Below are 26,140 nucleotides of genomic sequence, written 5' to 3' on the forward strand. Positions count from 1 at the left end.
TTTATTTATAAATAATGGAAAACTCGAACATTAAATAATGATTATTTATAAATAATGAGAATAATTGTGCACTCGAAAAAATTATTTATAAATAATGAAGTAGACGTTTTCATTATTTAACAAATAATCATTATTTATAAATAATGGAAAACTCAACAAATTATTTATAAATAATGAAAAACAAATAATCATTATTTATAAATAATGAAAAACTAATAATCATTATTTGTAAATAATGAAAAACAAATAATCATTATTTATAAATAATGAAAAACAAATAATACTTATTTATAAATAATGAAAAACAAATAATCATTATTTATAAATAATGAAAAACAAATAATCATTATTTGTAAATAATGAAAAACAAATAATCATTATTTATAAATAATGAAAAACAAATAATCATTATTTATAAATAATGAAAAACAAATAATCATTATTTGTAAATAATGAAAAACAAATAATCATTATTTATAAATAATGAAAAACAAATAATCATTATTTATAAATAATGAAAAACAAATAATCATTATTTATAAATAATGGAATGTCGAACTATTATTATTTACAAATAATGAAGTATTACTTGGAATTATATATAAATAATTAGAAATGATATTTTATATAATAGTAGTTATTTACAAATAAAATGTAAATTATATATAAATAATAGTTATTATTTAATAAATAATGATTATATAACAAATAATTGTTCTATATAATATTGGTACATTCGGCGCCTCATACTGCTGCTGTATTGAATCGCGTAATGTAGGCGACACTGCCAGAGGCGTTCCAGTTGTATAATATATTCAACTACTATGGGTGGTTCAGTATAGAGCGTTGTATAAAAATTCAAAGTTTTTACTGTTTAGTGAGAGACACAGATTGTAAACGAATTCATTTCTGGAACACAATTTTAATTTCTCATTCTACTGAGATATATCTGGACTTCTTATCCAGACAAATCGTTGACATAACCACGCATTAATTAATAACTACATACTAATACTCTATAAGAAGTGGCAGTCTATATACGATAAGAATTTTTATCAGCAAAATTCATCTTAAATGCCAAGTTTTTGACAAATTAATAATCTCTCCGTACTTAAAGTACTCTACATTTTCATCACTCTTCGATGGCTTAACTTAGAATGTATAATGACATATAACTTTTTTTACAGATATATTACGGCTTCAAATACAGAAGAAATGATGACAGCGTGCATATGATAAGAATCGTATCAGTTCAAAGATGTCACATTTATTTCATGCAATGCTGTAATGACAACGTTTCATATGCAGATCAGATTATTGATATTTCTAAATTCAGATAGATCCAAGGTTATTTGAATATGGAATACAGATAACATCGATCGTCGAATCATTTATTGATGAAGGGAGAATAAAAACCTTAGAAAAACTCATATGAGCATACTTTAATTATGAATTTATGATCGATGAAATAGGTCCTTTATAAGTAGTAGGCGTGCTGTAGTAAATGAGGCGTCATGTAGGGCGATGCAAGCCAAACTTATTCAATTTAAGATTAATATTTGGCAGTTTGGTTTTCTTTATAATTAAAATCCATTAAAAAAATCAGGAAAAGGAAACAATTAAACCTCCACTAGGCCTCTCTGCATATCAAAATCAAATACTAATTATGTTCAATTCAAATAAACATTTATTTTCGCCTCATGTAACACATTGAACAATAAATTGTTATACACCTTTTTCAACGTACATAATGATAATGAAAACTAGCATTGTGGCTCAGTGGTATAGGAGCGCCTGCCTCATGGACGGGAGGTCGTGGGTTCAATCCCCGGCCGAGTCATACCAAAGACTTTACAAATAGGGACCTTCTGTCATCTTGCCAGGCGCTTGATGAGAATGGAGAACGGTAATAATAAAAAGTTATGCTATGTAGGGCCCGCTGGAAGAACAGCTTACAGCTGAGATTGGCTACCCTGGGTAAATAAGTGTTATTATTATTGTCATCATTATTAATGAAAATATATTTACTTTGAAAATCATATAGGGAGCTTTTTTTTTTCATACTCTGCTTTTCTCTGAAACAAGTTTCCCGAACGTCTAAAAAGTAAAAAGTACAAGAATCATATAACGACAATTTTCAACACTTTGAATCATGAACCCAGCACATGTTTCTTTCATTTCTTTCTCATTCCCACCACGCGCTTTTGCTTATTTATTAAAAGTACATTGGGACATGCGATCTTGCTCACTGGCGGATCCAGGGGGGGGGGGGGGGAAGCCGGCCCGTGCCCCCCCCCCCCCACTTTCAGATGCAAAATTAAAATTTGTAATGTTAAAGTGCCGTCAAAACAGAAGTGTGCCCCCCTCCCTTTTGAAAGTGACGACCTTTTTTTTCTGCTTGTCAAATTTTGTTCGGGGACGAAATATCCTGACTTTATGGTTAAAAACCTTCTTTGTTTTTTTGCTTGTCAATTTTGTCCTCGGAAAAATCCCCCCCCCCTTTGGAAAATCCTGAATCCGCCCCTGATCTTGCTTATGTGTTATATGTTTGCCATTATTAGATCAATAATGATTTCATTTGCTCACTTAAATTCATTGTCTATACATGCTCTCCGAGTCATTTGCTTATTTATGATATCATTTCGCCTCGTTTTGAAACGTATTTTTATTTTTCAAACTCAATTACAAAATTCAACTTTATTTTTTTTTTTGTATGAGTTACAGGATTCATGGATGTTAAGGCAACTTGAGGCCGTATTTTACTCAGCTTTTATTCGAATCAAAACAAAATAATTGTCATCACAATATTGATTTTGTGTGATTTCTGTGTAAATCTAATAAAATGGGTTGACAATGAATTCATTACAACAAAGGAGATATAACAAACATCTTAAAGTCCTTGGGTATTTTAATTTTATTCCAGCTATTGGTGTGTCGTTCATTTGAAAACATTTATAAATGATGTAGCGTGGGCCGACAAGGTACCTCATGAGGGCGGTGGCCATAAAACGACCTGAATCAGTCACCTTACTTGTTTAGGGAATGTGTTTGAATGAACTTTATCCCTTCTTGCAATGGAGCTACACAGTTTTATCTCTTCCAATGAATTAATACACCGTCACTAAACCTGTATACAATAAAAAAAATGTATAAATTTTGCGAATATTCTCTGTAATAATCTGGCTAACAGAAAAAGAAGCATATCATATTCATTATTGTGAAATATCGGGTGGGTGGGATCGGGGGAAGTTGCAGCGGCAGCACCTTTGTGGGCATTGTGGGAGGGGGGATACCGCCCTTGCCTCCTCCAACATTTTCTCTTGCCCTTCACCCCTATCCCAACTCTAAAAATCATGGTGCCGCTACTTGGACGAAACGCACTGTGTACGATATAACTAAAGTTTAAGTAAAACCTTTAAAGATCGGACGAGATCTAAGCCTACATAATTCCTATGTATTCTTTGAGTGAAGTGGATCATTTCTGTTATAAAAAAATGAAGAAAAAAAGATCAATAGATCACGCACTGACTCGGTCTATGTTAGAATAGTAACAATCCTCTTCATGGACTCGTTAAAACTAATATAATTCTATTCCGGTTAATTTTACAAAAAAATTCAGTCAAATCTTTTTAAAGTGTGATATTCCATTCCTTTAAGAATTATGTCGGTGAAATATAACCTACTTCGATGTGACGTCAATGATGTAGACCGCTTTGCCAGGAACCATTTCCCTCAATGAGCGAACGACGGTTAACCCCTTGCATCCAACAAAGCACACCCATGTGCTTCTTGCGTGAGAGAAAGGAAGGGTTTGAGTGGGTATGGACTTAAACCGCGGACAGTGAAAACTGCGTCAATAATTCCCTTCCTGTAATTCGCCTTAAAAGCTGCACGTACGGACCAACATACATGTCCCCCGCGTTAACGGAAACAATTTCTCGATTGATATCAAAAGAGAAATGAAATGTATTTTAGGGATTTATATCCGCGATAAGGAAACTATTGACACCCCAACAAACTGGAGTTCATTGCACCTTGGGGTTTCGAAACGTGTAACACATTCGGGGAGTTTAAAGAGCATGGTCCATATATATATATATATATATATATATATATATATATATATCATATATACATATATGTATATATATATATATATATATATATATAAATGCAAATATATATATATATATATATATATATATATATATAGTAATAGGTCCATGGTAGTAGACACCTATTTATGTAGTGTGGCATTATGTAATAAGGTCACACACAGAAAAACGTAATTTTCTTATATAACGCTGTTTACTATATGAACCTTACAGAAGTTTAAATAAGCATTTAAGATTATAACCAACCATGCTTGATTTATTTAAGATTGAATATCAAAATCACATTTTGTTGTTTAAGATTTTAAACACTTAACATGCTTACTTAAACGGTTAAGCAACTGCTGTGAATTTCATAAAAGTAAACAGCGTTGTATAAAAAAGGCTTAAAAAGGATTACTAGACGCATGATACACAGCCAAAGGCTAAAACGTGCAAATTTGAATATGTACAATAAAAATATAATAATAATATATGTATATATATATATATATATTTATATTTATATTTATATTTATATATTTATATTGATGTATGGTACGCTTAAAATAAATTTGAAAAATAAATTGAGTAACCATTGATTGATTATTTAACTTTATATCTGATTATAAAGCTTTATAACGATATTTTGGGTTCAGGTCTCCAATATGTTACATTAGTTTACGAGACCCTTCTCTTCCTCAAAGCTGAGCTCATCTGACCCACGGATTTTCTTTTACGTTTCTGTAACTCCAAATGAAAAAGGAAATTACTTTCCATCAATGGCTCAGATTACCTTGAAGATAATTTTTACATATCAATTTTGAAACGAAAATTTCTTCTCTGTCACTTTCGGTAAATGCATATTTTCACTAACTAATTTCAATGTAAGTTTAACTGATGATTTTCAATTATCTTGTATATTGATCATTGAATTACTCCCACATTCATTAGATAAATTCAACACATATTAATTCCTTGCTGAGGTAGACATTAATAAGAATATTCAAAGTGTCTGTTTCAGGTCCCTTTCGAAGTAATTCCTAATATGAATTTTGTGCAGGCTTCAGACGCTATTATAATTCATCATACTACAGGGTGTTTCTAAAAAAAAAAGGTAACCCCAGTTCAAAGGTCAACCATATCCAGAATACATGATTTATTCTTGTGATTTCTAATTCTCCTCAACTGAGTAACTCATCAACTTAAATTTGACACCTAGCTTGTGTCACAATTGTCACGGCTCAAAGAGTTCTGCTCCTTCGCAGGCGAAGGGTACAAAACTTACTTTTCCAAGTTTTGGGTTTTAATGTACATGCACGAAACCAACTTTGTTGTAAGGTTTTAGTTTCATCATAGTTTTTCCCTTCAAATTTTAGTGCAATGCTGGGATGCTATCCCATCTTTTAACTATTTTGGAGTGACTGGCGCCTCCATATCAATTGCCTAGCTTCAACCTTCGTTGAGCAAGTTATTCATCCCTACCTTTTGCACCAATACCTTCAACGTTTTCACAGTATATCCCCTGTCAACGCCACATGTCTTGCGTTGCGGGATTGTGACGAAGAACATCCATCTCATGACAAACATGTGCCTGCAAGTCACCAAGGATGTGCTCAACCAAAATTGTAGCTAGACACGAGCTAAGTAACATTCTATACCCTTCGTCTTCGAAGGACCAAAACTCTCTGAGCCGTGACAATTGTGACGCAAGCAAGGTGTCAAATTAAAGGTGATGAGTTACTCACTTGTGTAGAATAAAAATCACAAGAATAAATCATTTATTCTTGACTATAGCTGACCTTTGAACTTCGGTTACCTTTTTTTAGAATCACCCTGTATATTATATGATCATTGTTCTTCGTTTCATTATTTCTGATAACTATCATCTGCATTAAAATTACTACATCACTGTTAGAATCATATTATGATGCTCCTCACATTAACTTTCTAGTCATTTTCTTTATAGTATTCATTCTTTCGTTTTTCACTTTTTACAAGTTTTACACTCCCTTGAATATAGCACCATTGACACTGTCTTACACTACTGACTAATAAACTAGAAATAACACTACAAAAATCATGTAGCTCCGTTTGGAAATAGTTCCTTCGAATATGGTACCTCATTGCTAAGATCCTCAAAGAATTATAAGGAAAATATAAAACTTGTACAACATACATCAATATCAAGATATCAAATCGGAAGATTGGAACTGATTGGGGCTGCCACATTCAGAGATTGAATATGAGACGAATGAATGGATAGGATTCTTGAATCTAATCAGGATAACCCCGTAGACGCACATCCCAAAAGGGTTGTTCTAAACTGGTGCTTAGTATCTCCAGATCATCGTTCGAATTTTGATCATGCAAGATGATTATGAAATGTCATACTCTTCGAACGGCTCTTGTACTTTTAATTTTGTGCATCGGGTTTTCAAGAATGATTTATTTTGATAGTCTCGCTCTACATCTTCTTTTTGCTATCAAATCAGATCCCATTCTCTATCCCCCACCGTCTTACCTCACCCCTCCCCGTCCGTCTCTGTGTCTCCATCTCAATACAAGTTCAATCTTATTTTACGAAATCAATGCTAACACTTTAGTGGTGATCTCTCTTATGTGTAACGGCAAATTGAATTCTGTTCCCCCCTTTTCTTTCATATTTCCTCAGGACGGACAGGTGCTAGCAACCACTTCTTCCACAATGAAGGGCCTGACATTGGTTTTGATGATTAACGTGATTAAGGTCTGCCTGAACAATGGATTCCAGAGTAATCATGGTAATACACAACACACACAAACGTGTGTGTCTGATTGTGAGACGAACATCCAGAACGCCAGACTGTCATGTGAGGGTCAGATGCTGCAGTGCGTACCCGACCCATGCTGCCAAACAGAAACGAGGCACCTTAACATGGCCAACAACCATCTAACCCATCTCAAGATTCTCGCCTTCCAGAGCTTCCCAAGACTCCGAATCCTGGATCTGCGACAGAACGCCTTGGCTAACATAGCACCGGGTGCTTTCAGCAACCTGGACCAACTGCAATTGCTTGACGTACGTGCCAATAAACTGCGTCACCTCTATGGTGGTATGTTCAACGGTCTCTCGTCCATCCAGAAGTTGTACCTCGCCAACAACGAGATCGAGTCCATAGCCCCTGGAACATTTGCAGGCATGACACATCTCATCAGCCTGAAACTGAACTACAACAAATTGACAACTCTGTACGCCAATATGTTTTTCCCGCTGCAGAGATTACAGCGTTTGTACATCTACGGGAATCGGATATCGGCCGTCAACGAAGAAGCCTTCCGCGGTTTGGTAAATCTAGTGACACTGTCTCTCGCGGAAAATCCTTTCGTGACCCTTCCAAATATCTTACCATACCTACCACAGATCACTCACATTCGGCTAGAACATGTCCGTCTCACCTGTGATTGTCGTCTAGAGTTCCTTCGGATGTGGCTCAGAGACAACCTTTATGAGGCCTATGAGAGTTATGCATTATGCCATGGACCAGAACATATCCAAGGAACCCCAATGTATCATATCCAGGAGCCTCTGCCATGTCCCACCAGAGAACGAAACCTTCCCATCAGTCGGGAAGTTAATGACCCATCCCATGCAGCCGATCCTGATGAAGCGGCGAGTCACACCTCTGCTCAACTTGAAATACATTCGGAGTCAACATCTGAATATAGTGAATTTTTTGCTTCGTTTTCGGAATTGTCGCACGGATCTGTTTCTAAGACAAGTGTGACGTCAACTGAAGGAGGCATAAGCGAAAGCGTACACGGGAGTGGTACAGTGAGGGCTGATTCTGGTGCTTCCTCCACAGTACCCAAAACACATATCCCTATTGAACCTTTAACGCCTAGAGGAACACTATCGCCAGTTGTTACAACTGAATCACATATCGTAGCAAGTGAAGCAAGGAGTGCAGATGGGTTTACGCATTTCACACCACCAACAATGACTGAGTCCTCTCAAAAAGACACATCCAGAGGTAATGTTCTAGACAGTCCGATCGTAAATGAAACTGATAGCAGCTCAAGGGTTAATGGAAGTTTCAACGAACTTCCACGCCCTACACCTCAGGCGGGCAGTAGGAATCATCCAGATAGGAACAACGGACATCAACATGGTCATCGAGATGATTATGTTACTACAACGGTTTCGTACGAGACCACAGATCCGTACAGATCTACCCCGACACCAGCGGAAATACCTCGAGGACCTCCTCAGTCCTGGGGTCTGAAAGGATCTTCTGTGACAATTCACTGTCCAGTCCATATCCATAACATGAATGACTCCAAGATTAAGTGGCTTACGCCTCATGGCAAGCTAATTATATCGAATGTATCTCGCTATGGTATCACCAAGAGAGGTTCGTTGATTATCAATAATCTGCAGGCGTATGACCACGGGACCTACCGATGCATCGTCCGTAAGGCGCTTAACAGTGTAAAAATGTTACCGGCCAGGTTGACTCTTGCATGCCCGTGTCACGAAGAGGCACCGAAGAAACCATCATTTAAACCCAGTATCAACTCCTCCACAGAGCATCACTTTGGACAAGATGCGGATCCTCATCATGAACACTCTCATCCTCCATATGATACCAAATGCAGCCCTGTACCAATGGTAGTTGCAATTGTGACAACCTTCCAAGCCACCGTAGCCCTTTGCGTAATCACATTCTGCCTCTGCTGCTCCAAGAATCTCAACTATTCCCTGAAAGACCGGACCTGTACCGGCGTCCCCGAACCCATTGCGGTAGTTCGCACCCGCGGAAAGTTTAACACAAGATCTCGCGATTTCGTACAATCCGGCGAACCCACCTCGTCATCTGTTCTGAGTTCGGGTGGATCCGACTTCTACGAAGCACTCACCGATCACGGGTTTTCCCCAAGGCAAGCGTCTTCAGTACGATCTTACGATGCGTATTATGAGTCGCATCCTGGATCGGAGTACGTGAACTATCGAAAGCCCAAGAACTACATGTACATGGTGGGGTATATGGACACCGGGTCTGGCCGCAGGGCCGTAGGGTACAGGTCCTCCACAGAATCTCAGTGTGCCTCAATCAAGGAAATAACCAATGAGAATATATATGTCAGCAAAGATTGATTTGAACTGTGCAAGAATCCAATCTAACAGACTGAGCGGCCAGATTTATTGATTTATTGCTGTTAATATGCAGGGGTTGATGTTTTTAAAAATGTAACATGAATATTTAATTGAATATTACTCGGTATGCTTTTGAAGGGATGTAGTAACTATTCGACAATTTGTCGTGATAATGACCAGTCACCAGTGTCATACCTGTAATATCTCGCCAGAAAGGGCACGAAATTGTATGCAAATTTACTTTTTAAAAGGTCACTGCTATATCTTTCCCGTCAAACGTTTTCAAGTCATCAAAATTATTTCACGTGACAAGCTGCCCCATCGGATATGTGCTACTCTTGTCAATACAATCATCAATTAGTGAATGATTTGTTTTTTCTTGAAAAAAATTATCCAGTAAGTCTTGCCCTTCACCTAAACAATCATCTCGAATCATTATTATATAAGTGCCTTATTGTACAGTATTCGATGTTCTAGATACTAATATCGTACAGTATTCGATGTTCTAGATACTAATATCGTTTTTACAAGTAAATACAAGTAGAAATAGCGATGAATAGAGACACACTCTTAAATATTGAAGTTGAATTTATAAAAAAAGCAAAGTAATGGAACTTTTAGGAAGAGAAGACAGGAATTACAATGTGCAAATGGGAGTAACGTGGTTCAAGTAAGAAAAAATGGAAGTCATATATATTGTATGTAATTTTATTGATATACAATTAATCTGTCTTTGGATATTTCATATTATGAAAGTATTACCAAGTTTTACAAAAGATTACAAATCACGGTTTTTGAAAGAGGCTTAAACTCAATCGTATTTTGTCACTTACAATAATTCTTAAGATATTGTATAACAATTTTCCTAAAACCAACAGAAGGCTTATTAGTCATATTGATATAGCGTGTTCTCATTTGAAACGTTCCGTGATGAAATATTACACCGAAAATGATGCATATACATGCGAGAAGAAATATTGTCATGTGACTTTTTCACGTATTTTATTGTGTTCTTATTGTGCATGTCTCGACCACGTAATAGATATCTATTGTGACGTCATTCGTTGGAAGGTCGTTGTGTGGAAAGAGATGCCTCTAATTGAATTTTTTTTATCCATGGTAAAACTTTGTATTATGACGTCAGATAGAACAAACATTTAAAAAGACTTACTTTCTGATTAAAGCGATTGTTTCGATTTGTTATCTTGCACAACTGAGCAATGTCACAAAAAGATATATGAGAAATAGGACTTGTAGCTTAATTTGACTTCCAGCGTGTCCAGGGATGGAACAGTCATATTTTGTTTTCTTTTAAATTCCAAATGTACGTTCTATCAGAGGTGAAGATAAATAGTGTTAACTTGTATTCAGAAAAATTGTTGTTGGATTTGTTTACAGTTGCGTTAGTGCCAAGTCTTTAATATTCGATTGCATCTTTATCTATTCATTTGTAAGTTTGTTAAAATGTTGAACGGGAATATTAGTTCGTCAGTTCGATTATTTCCATTAAGTAGACACGGGCCAAGTAGCAGGATGATTACTTTGTTCGCAATAATTTCAAGGTCAATTTTCCCAACTTCACCTTTCTTTAGCAATATTTTTTTTACTTTCGTGATGGTCAAAATTTACAGTAATCACTCATGAGGGATAATGAACAACTTTGATTTGTGATATGAACCCTAGCATAACATCGACAATTTTTTTAGAGTTTAGAATTCTGTATAATTACGATTTCTACAAGAATATCTAGATGTGTAAAATTTTCGTAGAAATGAGAGAAATTATATATTATTGTGCTTTGTAATTATTTTCAATGTGTGTTTTCACTGTATCATGTTGATGTGTTTACAGAGATTATCAAGGATAATTTTTATATTAAATACAGACTTTAAGAAAATTATTTTGTTATTGTTCATTGAAGGAAATCACTGGTGTTATACGAGATTAATTTAATGAAGAAAAATCACAAAAATGAAAGAATATAGACAAAACAGATGGCAGAGGGGATGGAGTGAGAAAGTTTACCAGGGGAGGGAGGAATGAAAGTAATGGAGAGAGAGATAAAGATGTGGAGATTGGAACAATGTTTCTACTCCCGTAGGAACTCAGCAAAGCAGCTTGCCGCCGCATCAACGTCATTTCGTAGTTCCATTCTGCGCATGATCATAAGAAGGTCATTGGTACTATATATAGTGACATGGCGGTTTAATATTTAATGAGATAAATACCAAATCTGTTGTCTTGATTATGCATATATATTTTCTTTTGAATTGTGTTTTTCATTACATCCACAAACACAATACGTCCACTAGCGATTGGTATTTCACAGTCGGCCAAGTACATTGTTATAACAACTGGATAATGCATTTAATTTAGAAATGCAACAAGTACCTTCATAGAGTGTTCATTGGTGTGCTATTCTAGTCGTCTATTCAATTTCTTCATCCTGCTATGTAAGGCATGCTTACATAATATCTTGCATTGAAATCTGCCTGTCATAATAAATGAAAGAAATGAAAGGTAATTTGACCAAAATTGCCATGAAGTAACTATGAACAGTACATAGGAAACATTTAACGTACATATAGACAACCAAAATTACTCTCGAGCCTTTTTAATTAAAGTGGAGAAAATGGCCAAACTCACAACCCTAACTCCAATGCTCTAACCTAGACGACAATGACCTAGTGGAATGAGTGGTAGGGGCACATCACAAGAAATGTACGGTTGAAAAAGAAAGAAAAAAAAAACACACACAAAGGAACTCGGGTGTCCACTAGCCAAAATGAGTCACGGTTAAGTGGCATATTTAGGGGCAAGGGGGCACTTTTTACTTTCAAGGGGGCAGCAAGATGTGCGAAATAAAAAGCGAGAAAAAATATTTGAAAAAAATATATAAACAAACAGGTACTTGGATAACAACCAACGACCACATCAAAAGTCGAAAGCTTAAGAGATTTCAACAAATGCCCCTAGAGTCGAATGTATTGGAAGAGGATATTTTAGCCCTTTCCCAGATACGCCGCTTTTGATAGCCCTCTTCTTAACATGGTAACGATGATGTAAATCAGTGCCGTAATTAGAAAACAAAAATTGAGGGGGCAAAACCTGGCCTGTAAATATTACTATTGCAAGAATGCGAGCGAGCGGATCGAGGGTTAAAAATAATGAAAAAAAATGATACAAAAAGATAATTTTGAGATAGAATTTAATAATATCTCTAGAAAATAATATATTTCACAATTTCCTTTTCATTTCTTTCATTTCTCCATTTTATTCTTGTTCGTGTCCCTCCCCCATTTATACGCCAGTGATCTAAATTGAGTTTCGATCTAAGTTTGTTTTAAAATATAGCAAAATAAAAGACGTATTTGTAATGTTCAAACCAGAGAGGCGAAGAGACTCTTTGTTAAACAAACAATTTTTTTGTTTTTTAATGGCCAGCAGTATTTGCCTGTCAATCAAGTCCATCATGACAAATCGAAAGGAGACGGGACAGGTAACATATAAAATCCAAGTTCCCAGACAATCCTACAGAGTAATGATTTCTACCTCGAAGCGTCAAATATTTAGTCCGGTTTTAGTCATTCGCAGCCGCTGAACCATTTACCAAAAGGGGTCACCTTTTCTTCATAAAAAAAATCTGACAAGCCAAAATGATAAAAATGCATCACTTTAAAAAAAGACAAGTCCCACCCCTCCCCAAAAGAAAAAGAGATAATGAAGGATTATCACCATTAATGCAGGGGGGAAGGAAATTTCCATATATGTTTTCGAGAAGCAACCCCCCCCCCCTGGATTCACGCCTGCTCACTCATGTTATGGGTCATGTTATGGGTTATGGGTTAAATCTTGGCATTTTTGTCTTCTATAAAGTCTTAATGATAGCCTATATCATCGATCGAAATCGTAATTGCTCGATATATACGGCGGGCATTCTCCCTGATCGATGGAAATGTTTGGGGACGTCTGCACAGCCACCGTGTCTTATCATCGATATACCTCAAGTCATTTCCGGGAAAGGGGAGTGTGAGGTACTTCCGATGGGGGACACGATGACGTCAGCTAAAGGATGATGATGAACTATAATGAACTCTCATAAACACCCCTTGATCAAATGGATGACCACTCAGAAAACACCAACACCTGCTTGATCATGTTGATCCTGATTGATTCAGATTGTTGATAGTGTTTCGGAGGTGATAACTCACTGTAAAAAAATGTATAAGAAGTCTCTAAAAAGGTTTACCCAATTAGCTTACGTGACAGCTAGGTAGGGGCGGAGCCCCCCCCCCCCCTGACAATAATTTGATGACCCTCCTTTTGTGGGGGGGGGGTAGGGGGGCTTGTCGGAAAATTTCTGGATGAAAGAACTTTGTTTCCGAAAGTGGCAGTAATAATTATTCGTCCCTCCTGACGAAGGTTTCAAGAGTAAAAAAATCTTGTGTTAATAACAATGCACATGGGGGTCAGTAGAGAAGACTCCCGGACTTTGAACCACAATATTGAGGTCCGGGTTCAAATCCCAACGCAGCATTTGCGCCATTTGCATGGCAACGCGTTTATCTACATTTTGCCTCTCCCGGCCCACTCAGGTGTAGTAAATGGGTATCCGGTAGCAAGAAAACCCTTGAATGCTCGAGCATCTGATCAGGGTATCCGCGCTAAAGATGATTTGATAAGTACGCATCTATTAGAAAACATTGTATTAAGCCATATATAAACACCTTTGTCATAACTATTCTATTGTTTCTCAAACTTTTAATCCTGTTCATACATAACAGCAATATACAGCACAAACACAGGCAGCATAATGAACTACTTAACATCTTTAACAACAACAACAAAACATTCCATCGACAGGAGAGAAACACTTTCACGACAACTCATATTCAACTCAAATTCATGACAACTCATATTTATGTCTGTCTCATGCTCTGATAGTACAATTCAAAATAAGGATGACGAACACATGCCATTAACGATATTCACAAATAAAATTTAATTGTAATCAAAATCCAAGTATCCAAGTACATCACATAAATAATGGTGACACAGTCCTGCATCTATTAACTATCTGTGGGTTATCAATTACAATTTCTCATTATTCAATGACATAATGATAGATGTCAAATCAAAAGTCCCCTCAGCTTTGATTCAACACACTTGGAATTCCTCATGACACTAAAATTACCCTTTTTTGATAATTGTCTTTCTGAATATAATCGGTCATTCATACAATATTTACTGATCTCACCCTCAATTGACCAACCCTTCTAAAACTTTTAATACATCTGTAATACATCTGTAATACTTTTAATACTTTTAATACTTTTGTAATACATCTTAAACAATATGATAACATTTGACAACAATGTCATATTTTGGCGACACAGTGTCTCATTAATTCTAAAATAACTCTCAAATATATATTGTGGTTCATTCAACAAAATCGTGTCAATTATTCATTAGTTTTGTATTGATACAGCTTACCAAAAACAAAATAAATATCCGTCTAGAGTGTCCACTCTGCGACGCCATTTTCGTTGAATTGTTAATTTCCTTTGATCAATGTTCGTTGACGTTCGGAAGACACGACGATGCTTTCAAAATACCAGATCTGGGTAATTTGCCATCTAAAGTACAAAAGAATTAAGGCACAAGCAGGTGAATACCATTATGTCCTCTTTGAATTAAATAATAGTTATTATATTAGTCATTGTTTCTGTTACAGCAATCAAAAACAAAAACAAATGTCCGTACACAATCTTCTTCGTTTGATATAATTCTTATTGATTATGTCATTGTTACTTTCATTGAGCTCTTTATCATGTACAATGCTCAATTCAACTGAACTTCTACATTTATCAATTTATAAATGTCTCACTCTCATGTCTTAATTGGTAGTATTAGCAATATCACAATTATCACTCACCGGTAGAAGTGTAGGGATTAAATTTGGACACTACATGTATGACGAAGCTTTGCAAAGAAAAGTGCCATCTTCATGATCAATTATACTCAGAAAACCGGCAACCCTATGGCTTGAGCAGGTTATCTGCGCCTCTGCACGCTTAGAGGGTGTGCCTTATCCATCCGAGTACGGCACTACAATAGGCTTATACAAGAACGGGTACAAAATACCAAGGTTCATTAACGAGTGTTGATAGCATACCACTTTCTTTTCATCGCTAGGCATGAAGCATTACAAACAATGCAACTAACACTCGATTGAACACTAAGCATGCTGTTCCGATTACTCAACCATCAATGGCACACCCCCCCCCCTCTTTCTATCTCTTTCTCCCTTAATATTTATGTTGCAAACTTACGCCCCTCACTTCATAATGTGTTTGATGCTATAAAAACATTATATAATTTGGTTTTAAAAAATATATATATTACGGGGCAAAAACGGCAAGAAAGTGACGTCGTGTGTGTTTTTTTTCCTCGATTTCAATAATAGTGGTATTATAGAGTTCCAAGACCCATGCCCCCATTTTATGCTCCTTTTAAAGTTTTTTTTCTTCCTCCTTTCCTCCTCTTTTGTTCTAATTTTCTATTAACTGGAAAATCACTGGGGCGATCACCTCCTCCTGCACCCCCCCCCCCCCGTGGCGCTGCCCATGTTATGCACTTGCATGTTTAGTCACGTGTGAAACAACGCATTGATTATTAAAAAGCCATTCATTTCCGGACATTAATAACACGATGGAATACTGTTGTGTTTTTGTCTATTTGCTTATGTTCCTCAAATTGTATATTTGTTTTGTACTACTTTGGATTTTTGTTTCGGACAAGAATATTGGCAAATGCCAATGATGTTCTAATTCATTCGTTCATTAGCGATGTAAAAATTGCAATGTCGGAGGTGTAAACTGTAAGCGACATCTGTGTATATATAGCCGCACCCTTTGACCTATTTTCAAAATGATACACCAAGAAAGAGCTTTATGTGTCCCATATTTTTAATGCCTAATATAATATCCAAACTTAATTTGATAACCAGAAATCACCGTTCCAGTGAACTAAAAATACTTTTATTTACTTCATTTCTCGTATGTCTTCATAGGATGGAGATGGTGGGAAAAGTAATTGGAAAAGGAAAAAAAGGTTCATAGAAAAGTTATCAATTTTTCAGAGCACCTCAGACGGGTTTCTCGTAAGGGCATTCATAAGGTGACCAATATTGCACAAATTTTATTTCATTTTTGCATTGACATCAGTATTTACAAAGGTAAAATAATTATAACAAAAAATAATAGTAGTAACAAAGCAGTGAAAATAAATAACAAGATACACTGCAAAAACTCAGGTGTTGATTTAACACCAGCCCGTAATCTATATGTCCACACCAGATAAGTATTGAAACAACACCAGTTCGGAATCAAACCGATGCTGTTTTAATACTAATTGGTGTTGTATAAACACCTATCTGGTGTCAGAACAAAACCAAATTGGTGTTGGACATATATAGAATCCGGGCTGGTGTTAAATCAACACCGGTGTTTTTGCAATGTATATTAAACATTATTTTTACGAAATGCTAATTTGAAGGAATGCAGAAGACCGCCATCGTGAGCGATTAGACTTGATGATGAAGGCGGTCTCGTAAAAAGGTACATATTATTTATTCATTGTTGGTGCAAATTGATACAATACTTACAATAATGAGACTTTTTTTTTTAATCTAGTATAAGCTAGTAAGAAGGTGGATCACTGAACAAGAATTAAGGTTTTTATAAACTTGAGATGACATTAAAAAATATATAATTTTAAACCAGAAATAATCATTTTCAAAAGATATTTCTTTGATGCATATAGTATAGAAAATATCAATGTAAATATTCATTTATACTGAATTATGAATACACTTAGAATAATTATGATTATGATGATGATACCCACCATAATGATGATAATAATGAGAATAACAAAATAAAGTATCAACAAAACAATAATGATAACAAAGTGATAGTAATAATTACTATAGTTTTATTGTTCAAACAAGAATAAGACTTTCTCAATTTAATTTTGCATATTTCTACGAGACTTTACTCGACTTTTTGGGGGCGGAAACACGAAATATTAACACTCCCTCCTCAAGAATCACGATAACTAAGATCTTATACTCCTGCGCATCATTCAATGTCTACCCTGGATATTGGCGCTGAAGCGTTCTATGAATGACTTCCGCTCTCAACGAGTCTTCCATTACGAAATGTGAAAGATTCCCCTCTTTGAACATGTCCTCTTAGGAGATAATCTCGCTTCACGTGTTGACATTAATAAGACTAATTCTCCCATTGCGCACTCTATCCTGTTCGCGTAGTACAAGTTCTAGACTTCTATCTCCTTAGGGAATCCAAAAATATTTTCTGAGATTTTTCTTATTTCTCTCTCTCTCTTTCAAAATGGAGTATTTTTAGTTAATGTGGAAATTCAACAGCGCTGGAGTGAAATCGATGGGTTGAGAGATTTTGGCTTCGCTCACGTTGAAACTGATCACATATGTGACAGGTCCGAGGACATTCATATTGCAATATGTATATGATTTTTAGTCTTTGAAATGATGATTAATTTTGTTACTAGCTTTAGCGGTGACTCAAAATTGGCCGAATCTGTTTAATAGCGAGTGCGGTAGTCTCATTAGAAAAATAATTGGGGCTGGGTTTAGATACGATGCCTTATTGTGGAAAATTTGTGAGTGAGCAAAGTCAACGAGCCAAATACAAACGGTTTTTATTATAATTAATTTACATTAATGATTAATTTTGTAAAATATTACACTAAAATCTACAATTAGAATATTAAAAGAAACTCAATGTAAGTTATTTAAACGTTTATTTATTAAAAAACATCTTTACACAGGCCATGTACAGACGCTGTACCGTTTTTTTTTAATTACGACTTGCTGAAAAGAAAAATAGAATTTTTATCAAAAAACGTCACATATTGGAAAGTTTAAGGGTACTGTATTCCCCATCAACCCATTCCCAACTCATCCCTCATCATTTATTTAACCTCTGATACTTGTCCAGTGGTATTATGGCAATCAATATTTTCCCATGCAACAACAATCTCATTGTCTATATCATGCAAAACGAGCACTAATTTAATCAGTCGCCAACAAAATGCACATAAAACATGGTTAATTTTGCACAGGGCGCCGTTTCACGTTCAAGAAATTATAAAAATTGACATAATTCAATAAAGAACCAAAGCACAACGATCACTTGTTAATACAAATGTCTAGTTTTATTTCGTAGAACTGAATACACTGAAAGACAAAAACAATAAATTAAATAAATGCTCAAAGTTTGTAGAAGCTCTTATGAGGCAAAAACCCAAGCCACCATAATTTTGAGTTTGTCGAGGTAATTTTTTAACGATAATGAACTATTAATGATGATGAATAAGGAAAATGACATATGCCAATAAATATGATTTTCGTGATTCTTTAATATCCGAGAAAAATATCAGGTTTTGTACAGTGATTGCAGTGAAAACTTATATACTTGGTTGTGGACCGTTTAATGTAAGGATTTATGGCATGTCTGTTATATTCGAGAATTACTATAGTAGCAGTACTTCTCAGCTAATTAAGATAATAAATTTGTCTGGTCCGACAATTTGTCAGATGACAAAAGTTGGTATAAAGATGACGCAGTATAAATATTTCTCCAAACATTAAACGCCCGTATTCTGAACTTGGGATTAATGCTAACTCTGATGGGTGTTTCATAAAGCTGTTCGTATGTTAAGAGCGACTTTGAGAACGACTGGTGATCCTTTCTTGTGTTAAATGGTAGATTCATTGGTGATGGTTTGGTGCGTAAGAAAGGATCACCGGTCGTTCTTAAAGTCGCTCTTAACTTACGAACAGACCCCTGGTATACAATTGTGGTTGATCTATGGATTTCCAACTGTGACAAAAATATTTTATTTTGTTCAATTACCAGCTGATTTGACCTTAAAATCATTAACGACTGTTTGGGACATGGCCCAGAGGTGATGTGTTGTTATACACCATAGGCAACACCACCCCCTCCCAGGAAATCAGGTTGGTACGCATAAATGTAAAATTTTGACCAAATTCGATTTTTTTTTTCCAAACCAACACCCCCTCTTCAAGGATCATACCCAGGCACCTGGTTCAGGAATAGAAAATTAATAGTTTTATTCACCTTATGACTTAATCATAGCAAAATTCAATACAAGCAAAATTGTGATATTTTCGCTTTCCATGAGTTAAGCATTATAAAGCAGGAGGAAAGAGCAAATTAATTATAAAATAAAATGGAAACGAAATGTTCATATTTTCGGTTTCCATAGTACAAGCAGAGTTAGACCATAGTCCAAATTAAACTGGACGTCAGACACGGGCTATAGACTTGGCCTCAATTTGAAGGCAAACACCCTAATGTGGTATTTGGAAAAAAATACAAGATAAAAGACATAATGTTGATAATTATCAAAAATTCATTTTTTTATCGAAATGCTGTATTCATGATAAATTGCTTTGGTGTGCAATTATACAAAATGAAATCATTTCAAATAATAGATAGAGGAATAAATATACCGAGAAGTACTGTAGTTTGTTTTGTGACATAATTGATAAAAGAAGACACTCTCCGATATAAGGTTAATATAGCTAAACGGAATTCACAAGTTAAAAACAGAGCTGCTCACCTTTGGCAGGATATTAACATCCCACAATTCGAATTTATCCATGCTCTTTTGTGTAATGACGGATTGAAGTTTGATCTTCGATATAATGAATAGTGATATTCAAATTATACAATGATTTCTTTTCATAATAAAAATATATTACTTGACCAAAGTGTTCAAACAAAGTGCGTCTAACCTTACACAGTATGTCCAACGAAGGCGGGCTTTCAAACGTAAACACTGCCCTCTGTGAGAGGGTTTATGAAATGGGAGTTGTTTGTCTGAGGTTGTCTGAGCGATTGTAAATGGGAAAAAAAAGATCAATAACATATAGGGAAAATCATTTTGATATATGAATCCATGACAATATTCTGAAGAGAAAGTTAGAATAAGGTGAGTTGTTCTTTTCAGCCATTATACCTCGGTGAATATTTTTCAGTATACTTGAATCGTATAAAATAGCACGATACAAAAATTAGCGATAAATAAAAAGCAGTGCATAAACATACTTTATTTCTCTCTTATTACACTTGTACAGGTTTCTTACAAAATAAATCCATCATGATAAAAAAAAAACAAGTTTGTTTTTTCAGGGTACTGTTTCAAAAACAGTTGCAATCAAACTCAACTCCAGAAATCAAACATAACTTGGCTTCGAGCCAATCATACAATTTCTGCAACGGGCCTCTACTGGAGTTTTGGAGCAATCTACTTTAAAACGCCTTCGAGGTTGGCGAGAGGCATCTCAAATCCCAGTGATACGAGGAGCGAGACGAGATAACTGAATACACAGCACGATGTGAAGTAGTAAGCCTGCAGAAAGAAATACAGAAATATATTGATTTCATTATCACCAAATTGCGAACCATAAGTACAACACCCATCATTTCTACTATTAATGCAGTAATATTGTTGAAGATCGCTCAATCATAACCACCAAAACCAACATCGCATCAACCGATGCAGCTGCTTCAATTATATCATCATCATCATTACTACCACCACCACCACCACCACCACCACCACAACAACAATACTACCACCACCGGTATGATCGATCCCAACCATCACCATAATCATGAGTGATCAAAATTACCATATACCAACACCACTATAAAACAAAAGTGAGTGGATATTGTTCGAATAAATCATTGATTGGACGGGATAAAAATGTCTGAATTTTCCGGCAGGCGAAAATTGGTGGCGTGGATGTTGTTCAAATATGGGGCACAACAGTTTCTAATAAATCTGACAAGCTATCTCCCCGAAAAACAATAATAAACAAGAGAATAAATAGATAAAACATTCTCACCGAAAAGGGTACTTATTGTATCCAATTATTAGGCAAAACCCCAAGAACATTATGGCTTTGATTTGGGGGAGAGTGGGGTGGGGTGGGTGGGAGCAGATGGAGGCAAATGACCCATGTGAACCCCCCCCCCTTCCGTCCCGCCCATTAGAGGCGTCGATCTTCCATGAAAATTTTTAGGGCAGACATATCGATTTGCCTCCAATGATTCTGACCACTTAGAAAACATAAAATGCAAATCAAATATAGGCCTAGATCTTAAAAAGCATTGGAATGTACTAGCATTTAAACATTAAATTATCACTTTTATTTTTACCGCGCCGAAAATGGACGCTTTGTTAACGTTTACCCCCTGTCCCCCCTCTCCCCCAAAATCTGAAAAATGGATCGACACTCCTGCCCCTAAAACCTCATCATCTTCAAAGATCTAACTTACAATATAGACTGCATTGACAGAATATGAATGGGTTGTGTTTCCAACGAAGACATTCATGAGAAGAGGATGAAACAGGTAGGCCCCGTAAGTTAGTCGACAAAGAGGTATCCAAGCCTTCCATGAGAGAAAATCATTAATCCATCCTATAGAATAAATGTAAATCAAATGACAATAACATTTTCAAAGGGGATCAATCAATTATCTAATTCATCACTATCATTGTAGTTATTATTTCATGTATTTATTTATTTCTGTACTTATATTTATTTATTTAATTAGATTTATTTTTATTTTTTATATATTTTTTTAGTTTATCTATTCATTTCATTATTATTATTGTTATTATTATCATCATTATCATTATTATTGTTTTTTTTTTTTTTTTGGGGGGGGGGATTCTACCACAAGTATGGCCAAGTGGACCAGATCTGCAAACGGTAGTGAATACATAATCACAAAGGATAGGTACAAACATGTCAATATCATATTAATGATGAGTGTACTCTCTGAAAAAAAATCTAATGAATGATTCATTCGTCGGTAGTTGTGAATACAATTCATTTGATGAAGACATTCACTTTCTTGTGTAAATTTCAGCATGTTAACTATTGACATTTCTGTGAAAAGTTCGTTGCTTTAATCATGTTCGCCCTAAATTCACTCTAAATTGGAGTGATCCTTGGCGTCACTAGCAAGGTGAATGGAAAAACAAGCGAAAGTTCTTTATATATATATATATATATATATATATATATATTGTAAAGAAATGGATGAAGAGAACAATGGTAGGCGTAGCTTAAATCAAGGTTCCCCAGAGCTATCTACCCTTTGGAAAAATTGGTGATGCCGAAAAAATGTCCCTGCCGGGAATCGAACCCGGGCCCCCAGCTTTGAACGCCGGTGCCTTAACCACTAGACCACAGAGACGGGTTAGTGGCTAGGGCGACCCCGATCCGATTGACCGTCAGATAGACAGATTTTCGACACTATACCAATTATAATTTCCATTGTCGGGTGAAGGTGGGTTTCGAACAATGACAAGCAGCCATGCTTCAGCTGGATCAAAGCTATTGCTTTGATACAGTACACGTATGGGAGAAAATATACAAATGTGTAAAGTTATACACGTACAACAGCTTTGGCAACTCTTTTATTTAAATATTGTAAAGAAATGGATGAAGAGAACAATGGTAGGCGTAGCTTAAATCAAGGTTCCCCAGAGCTATCTACCCTTTGGAAAAATTGGTGATGCCGAAAAAATGTCCCTGCCGGGAATCGAACCCGGGCCCCCAGCTTTGAACGCCGGTGCCTTAACCACTAGGGCGTATATATATATATATATATATATATATATATATATATGACGATATTACATTCCGCGTGTTGGACATAGATGATATTAATGAGGCGAAGTGGTAATGCATTGTATTTAGTTCCAACTAATTATATATATATATATATATATTTATATAATATATAATTCAAAAAGAAATAAAAACTGCGTAATGAAAAGTATTTCACGAATTTTCGCCCATAGGGCTTTGTCAAGTGATTTAATGATTAAGATTAACTTTATATATATATATATATATATATATATATATATATATATATATATATATAATAGAAAGCCTGAGGTTGCCAACGGTATAACAATTTTTTAAAGTTAATTGCTATTTCATTCAGAACAATAACATTATTTATTTATTGATGTAAAGATCAGAATTCTTTGGTGAAAAGGGGCTGAGTGTTGTATAGGTTATTTATTCCCTCTCAGAAAAAAGAACCACCTATTATAATATTCCCCTTCTCCAGATCCAGGAAATAAAACAATCATTTTGAATGTGACTTTCACGACGTGAAATTCGTAATATTCAAATCACGTGATATCGTCGATGAAGTGAAACGAGGTCGGGGGAATTTATATCCTCAAAAGTTTGTCAGTGATTTTCACTAACTAAATTTCACTCAACCAATCAGATGGAAGGATTTAGGTAGCTTATAACATCGGTCGGTTAAAATCGGTGACAAAACTTTTCATGAAACACTTACTAGCTTTGACTCGGTGTGCACATGCGCGTTGCATATCATTTTCTGCGCAGAAGGACACGGCGCAATAGATGATGATGTCATAAAGAGGTGCGCGCACCTGTTACTGTGTTTGTTTTCCCTGCATGCTAACTCCATCTACTTCATTCTTTAGCTTTTTGCTATCTTATTGACTGACTTTCGTTGTCTCTCTCGTTGCAATCATGGGATTCAATCCGTGAGTAAATAATGATAAGCATAAAATTAATATTTCATTGTAAAATTACAAGAAAGCTAACAGCTCTATTCATTCATGTGAAAGAAATTAATTTTATTACAAGACAAAAAGTAACTGATGATTATCGTCCTAAAGGGTTATCATGGTTAGAAGCCTATTTTTGTATATATTGTTTTTTATTATTAATGGGGTTTTCAGCCTCTGTATTTTCTTTTTAAATTGTATCTATACACAACAAAAAAAGTAAGTCCCCCCTAAATCAAATTGCTGTAACTTTTGAACGGAATTATTTTGAGATATTTCGTATAGGTGGTTTCTTACACTCATTAAGCAACTCCTGGTGAAAAATGAGATCGATCAGTTGAGCCATGCATGAGTAATTAAAGATTGAATTAAAAATGACCATTTTTGAAAGTCACAAGAGTCGTTTTTCAGAATGTGCAAATACAAAGTTGGGCAAAAGTCGTTTTTAGGTGAATTTTATGGTGTTATCCTGTTTTACTATCCATCATTTAGCCACTCCACACACAATTTTGATATCGTATGTTCATGGTTGAGTAAGCACAATGTATTGCAGGGGCCGCGGAAGCGGGGGGGGGGGGCTTCAACCCCCCACTTTTTTCCAAAAGCATGTACAGAAATGTTAAAATGACCATACGATTGTGATTTGTTGCATGGTCAGCCCCCCCCCCCCCTACTTTGAAAACCGTTCCGCGGCCCCTGTATCATGTGTATTGTGACGTATCATCATATAGGGTTTATGGTAGTATCCTCTACAACTTGTTAGATCATGTTAAAAATTGAAAATGTTGGTGTCTCCCCCGATTATAGGCCCCTCCCCCATTAATGCCATTTTAAAATTTTGGATCCACCATTGATTTGTCCATAAATTAAACTGATCATGAGAAATTGTTAGGAAAAGAATACATTTATGCAGTATAAAGAGTATTCATTCCTAAGTTTTCGAATGTGCTCGCTCAACCATGAAAATGTTTAAAGTTCGGAAAGTGTGTGGTGATAGAAATGATGGCTGATCAAAACAATAATTACAGTCACATTTGAAACTAAATTTGCCCCCAATATTCACTTTATTACCCTTTAAAATGAGTCTGTGACATTGAAAATACAAATTTTCCCTCTTTGATGCGTGCTCACTCATCCATAAATAAACAAATCGATTTTCATTTTTGCACAGAATTCTGCCCATAGGTTGATAAACATAACTGCCAAATGACATTGCTAAAGACAGCCTTGAAAAAAAATTCCACCATATTGAATAAGGGGTTACTTATTCTTAAACATATGCACCCATAATGTACACAAGTCTATGAGAGAGGAAGTCGAAATTTCAACAAATATTAAATGGGGGTTTGTTTCATGGACGGTTTTTGTTACTTCTGCCAACAGTTATTTCATGAAACTTCGCACATGGCTTCAGAGTAACACTATCCAAAAGGCAAGCACACCAAAATAACCATTTGATACGGCACAGAGTGGGGCCAAGGCCTTGAACTTTCTTCTCATTTGCATAATCTTTTATTATTGTGTGCTCACTGATGCATTAACTATCGGGATTTTCATAAAAATCAAATAAAATGAACTATGCAAGGAGGTTTGTGACAGATATCCATAGTTAGAAATTGCATTTTTTCCAATAACGTAAAAAGGAGCTAATCACATTCCACATGTTCATTCAAGCGTGAATGTTTAATTAAACGCCTTTGAATCATTGAAGCATGTTAATTGGTCATGAACATAACGAAAAAGTCGAGAAAAAATCATCTTCAGTTACCAAAATGAAACAATACATGCCTATGATATTTGAAAATCGTATTTTTTGTTTTCAATAAATGTTCATTGAACCGTGAAACGATGAATATTGTTGAAGAAACTCTTTCCAAAAATAACTGTCATCATATTCTACCATTTTTATTGATAGAAATGTGTAAAAAATCCAATTATAACAAATTTGGACTTGTGTTTATTCAACCGTGAAATTTAGCCAAAAAGTTGTATCGTACTTCAGAAAGTACCTTTTACAAGCCTTCTGACTATTTTTCATGATGAGAATGTGGAATTAGTTCCAATAAAATGGAATCAAAGTAATGATATTTGGCTTGTGACTTTTGAAAAGTGACATTTTTGCCTTCTGAAGGTGTTCACTGAAGCATGACGTAAAATACGTCCATAACATTTAGTCAGAGGATAGCTTATAAAATTACCTACACGC

At 35.4% G+C, this 26,140-nt stretch overlaps 1 protein-coding gene and 1 long non-coding RNA gene across 2 annotated transcripts; one reads left to right on the forward strand and one right to left on the reverse strand.

Moving 5' to 3' along the window:
* Window positions 1-6,770: 6,770 nt before the first annotated feature.
* On the forward strand, window positions 6,771-10,986 carry LOC129279377 (uncharacterized). The gene has a single exon (XM_054915505.2). It carries the CDS (start codon window positions 6,799-6,801, stop codon window positions 9,226-9,228), a length of 2,430 nt encoding a protein of 809 aa, XP_054771480.2. The 5' UTR covers window positions 6,771-6,798; the 3' UTR covers window positions 9,229-10,986.
* Window positions 10,987-18,464: 7,478 nt separating this feature from the next.
* On the reverse strand, window positions 18,465-21,789 carry LOC129279469 (uncharacterized). Its single transcript, XR_008586349.2, has 2 exons — window positions 21,645-21,789; window positions 18,465-20,712 (listed from the first exon to the last, which is right to left on the reverse strand). It is a non-coding gene; the product is annotated as an uncharacterized LOC129279469 (long non-coding RNA).
* Between the last annotated feature and the right edge of the window lie 4,351 nt (window positions 21,790-26,140).

The sequence above is a fragment of the Lytechinus pictus genome, chromosome 1, assembly GCF_037042905.1.
Source record: "Lytechinus pictus isolate F3 Inbred chromosome 1, Lp3.0, whole genome shotgun sequence".
Taxonomy (NCBI): domain Eukaryota; kingdom Metazoa; phylum Echinodermata; class Echinoidea; order Temnopleuroida; family Toxopneustidae; genus Lytechinus; species Lytechinus pictus.